This window comes from Octopus bimaculoides, chromosome 1, assembly GCF_046866305.1.
Source record: "Octopus bimaculoides isolate indiv1 chromosome 1, ASM4686630v1, whole genome shotgun sequence".
NCBI classification, from domain to species: domain Eukaryota; kingdom Metazoa; phylum Mollusca; class Cephalopoda; order Octopoda; family Octopodidae; genus Octopus; species Octopus bimaculoides.
This window is the reverse complement of record NC_142928.1, coordinates 159,667,575-159,670,161: the sequence shown is the minus strand read 5'-3', so window position 1 is coordinate 159,670,161 and position 2,587 is coordinate 159,667,575. Positions and strand designations below refer to the sequence as shown.

At 34.6% G+C, this 2,587-nt stretch overlaps 1 protein-coding gene across 1 annotated transcript; it reads left to right on the top strand.

Annotated features, from left to right (window-relative positions):
• Positions 1-551: 551 nt before the first annotated feature.
• On the top strand, positions 552-962 carry LOC106874087 (piggyBac transposable element-derived protein 3). Its single transcript, XM_014921688.1, has one exon. It carries the CDS (start codon positions 552-554, stop codon positions 960-962), a length of 411 nt encoding a protein of 136 aa, XP_014777174.1.
• Positions 963-2,587: the final 1,625 nt, after the last annotated feature.

The window sequence follows — 2,587 nt, the reverse complement described above, 5'->3', positions numbered from 1 at the left end:
AAATGTTGCTAATTATCCGGAAATTGGCTTTGAAACAATGCAAGCTCAAAAAAAAAAAAAGAAAAAAAGAAAACTATGCAATTCAGTACCAACATGGCGGTGTAAGACACCGGAATATACAAAAGTTCATGATCGCAGTAAGGCTTATGAAAATAACTTGATGAACATAGAAGAACAATTGAAGAGCTCAACTCCAGTTGAAGTATTTCAAGAAATTTTTTCTGAAGAAATAGTACAACTCATGATCAAAGATAGTGTTAGATATACTACAGAATGTAAGAACAGACCCGCAACTACAATAAGCTCAGACGACATAAAATTATTCATTGGAGTGTTACTAATATCCGTTATCAAAAACTCCCTACAGAAACACAATACTGGTCAAACGATGAAGATCTGGGCCTACAAATCGTGAAAAATGCAATGTCTAGATCAAGATTCCAAGAAATGAAAAGCATTCTACATTTCTGCGACAATAATTAAGCCGAAAATAATAAAAATGATAGAGGATTCAAAGTAAGAAACTGATTGCTGCTGCGCAAAAATCATTCATGAAATTTGGTATTTTTGAAGAACACCTTGCCGTTGATGAAATGATAGTCAAATATTATGGCCTTCACGCTCTGAAACAATTCATTAGGAGTAAGCCAATTAGGTTTGGCTACAAGTTTTGGGCATTATGGGGTGTCTCTGGTTATTGCTACAATTTTGATCTTTATTGTGGCAAGAGCTCATCTGATGACAACCGCGCAGACTTACTGCTTGGATCAAAAGTTGTATTGAACATGCTAGATGTTGTGGAAGAACCACAATCATATAGTGTCTTCTTTGATAACTTATTTACCGGATATGAGTTACTGGTTCATCTTCGCGAACTCGGCTCAAGCAACTGGAACTGTGCGCGAGAACAGGCTAAAGAAATGTCCTTTGATGGAAGCAAAAGAACTGAAAAGCAAAAATGAGGAACATACAGCTTTAGATTTGACACCAATGAAGAAATTCTTTTCGTGAAATGGCTTGATAATACATGCATCACTATTGGAACTAATTATGATACAGTGGAACCTCTTCAAAAAGTGCAACGTTGGCTGAAGGAATGCAAAGCAAAGGTTTCAGTTTCTCAACCTCATGTGTTCAAAAATTACAACGCATATATGGGAGGTGTCGATAAGCATGATTGGTGGATCAGCAAATATGCAACAACAATCAGAGCTAAAAAGTGGTATTGGCCTATTTTCTTTCGAATTGTGGACATGGCAGTTGTGAATGCCCATATCATATATAACTTGATAAATAGCGACGATGAAAAGCCAGCCACCAAAATGGATTTTCTTTTATTTAGAAGAGCAATTTGCCGATCCTATTTGAACATTTCTACAAACAGGCAACAACCAGGTAAAAAGCGCAGCTGTTCAGCGCCTTCACAAATCCCTCACGATGTTCGTTTTGATTGCAAAGGACATTATAATGAAACGAAGTGAACAAAGGCGATGCCAGACTAAGCCATGCACTGCTTGGCCCAGGACATATTGTTCGAAATACGCAGTCACTCTATGCATAACCTGTTTCTTTTTTTATCATGGCTGAAGATAAAAGTAGCTATAAAAAATTGATCAAAGCGTGCAATCACTATATGTGTAAATTGTTTCTCTTCATATTTTTATAATTACAAAGGATAAACATTTTTAGCATTGGTTCATATTACTTATTTTTGTATAGCTAACTTTTCCCTTTGAAAATAAAAATATCTTTTTTGCTTTATGTATATTTTTTGGTATTGTATGTCTTCTTTTGCTTTGAAAAATAAAGTGTTTGAAGTTATGTATAGTTTTTCATTTATCCGTAGAGAATAAGTAGTTTTGAATACCAAAATTAGAGATTGCATTTTGAGATACACTAGGGTTATTGCAACTGTATCATCCCAGTGATCTCATATGAGATCACCCAATATCTCGCTTATTTCTATTCAAAATGTTATTTTGATCATTCCAGCGTGTTTCTAAGGCTGTTTTATGCTAGAAATCAAAGTTTCATAAACAAATTCCAGTTAATAGAATTATGGGAGGTAATGGGTTAAACATTCTCTAGAAGAACCAAATATATGTCACCCTAGGCATAACGACAACATGTCTCTTGAGTTATCTGGGTGAGACTTCTAGCCAACTTGTACAAATGCAAAGCAAAAGTCAAACAAATAATAATAATAATAATAATAATAATAATAATAATAATAATAATAATAATAATAATAATAATAATAAGACTAAAACAATACCTATTGTCATAGGTGCCCTGGGAATGACAGCGAAACGGGCTGATTACTACCTAGCTCAGATACCAGGAAACCCCAAAATGGCTGAAGTTCAAAAGATAGTGCTCATGGGAACTGCCCATATCCTACGTAAAATACTGTCTATGTGATCTCAAATTTTAAAACAAACACAATTTTCTTATTGTTTCTTAAACATTCGCTAGAACAACACTATGTATAAATCCAAATATATGGTACCCTAGGCATAACACCTACATGAACTTCTAACTTGTTGTCTCTTGAGGTCTCTGGGTGAAACTTGGATCCAACTTGTAC

Coding starts and splice junctions, on each gene's coding strand:
- LOC106874087 (XM_014921688.1), top strand. CDS start 552: ATGAAATTTGGTATTTTTGAAGAACACCTTGCCGTTGATGAAATGATA.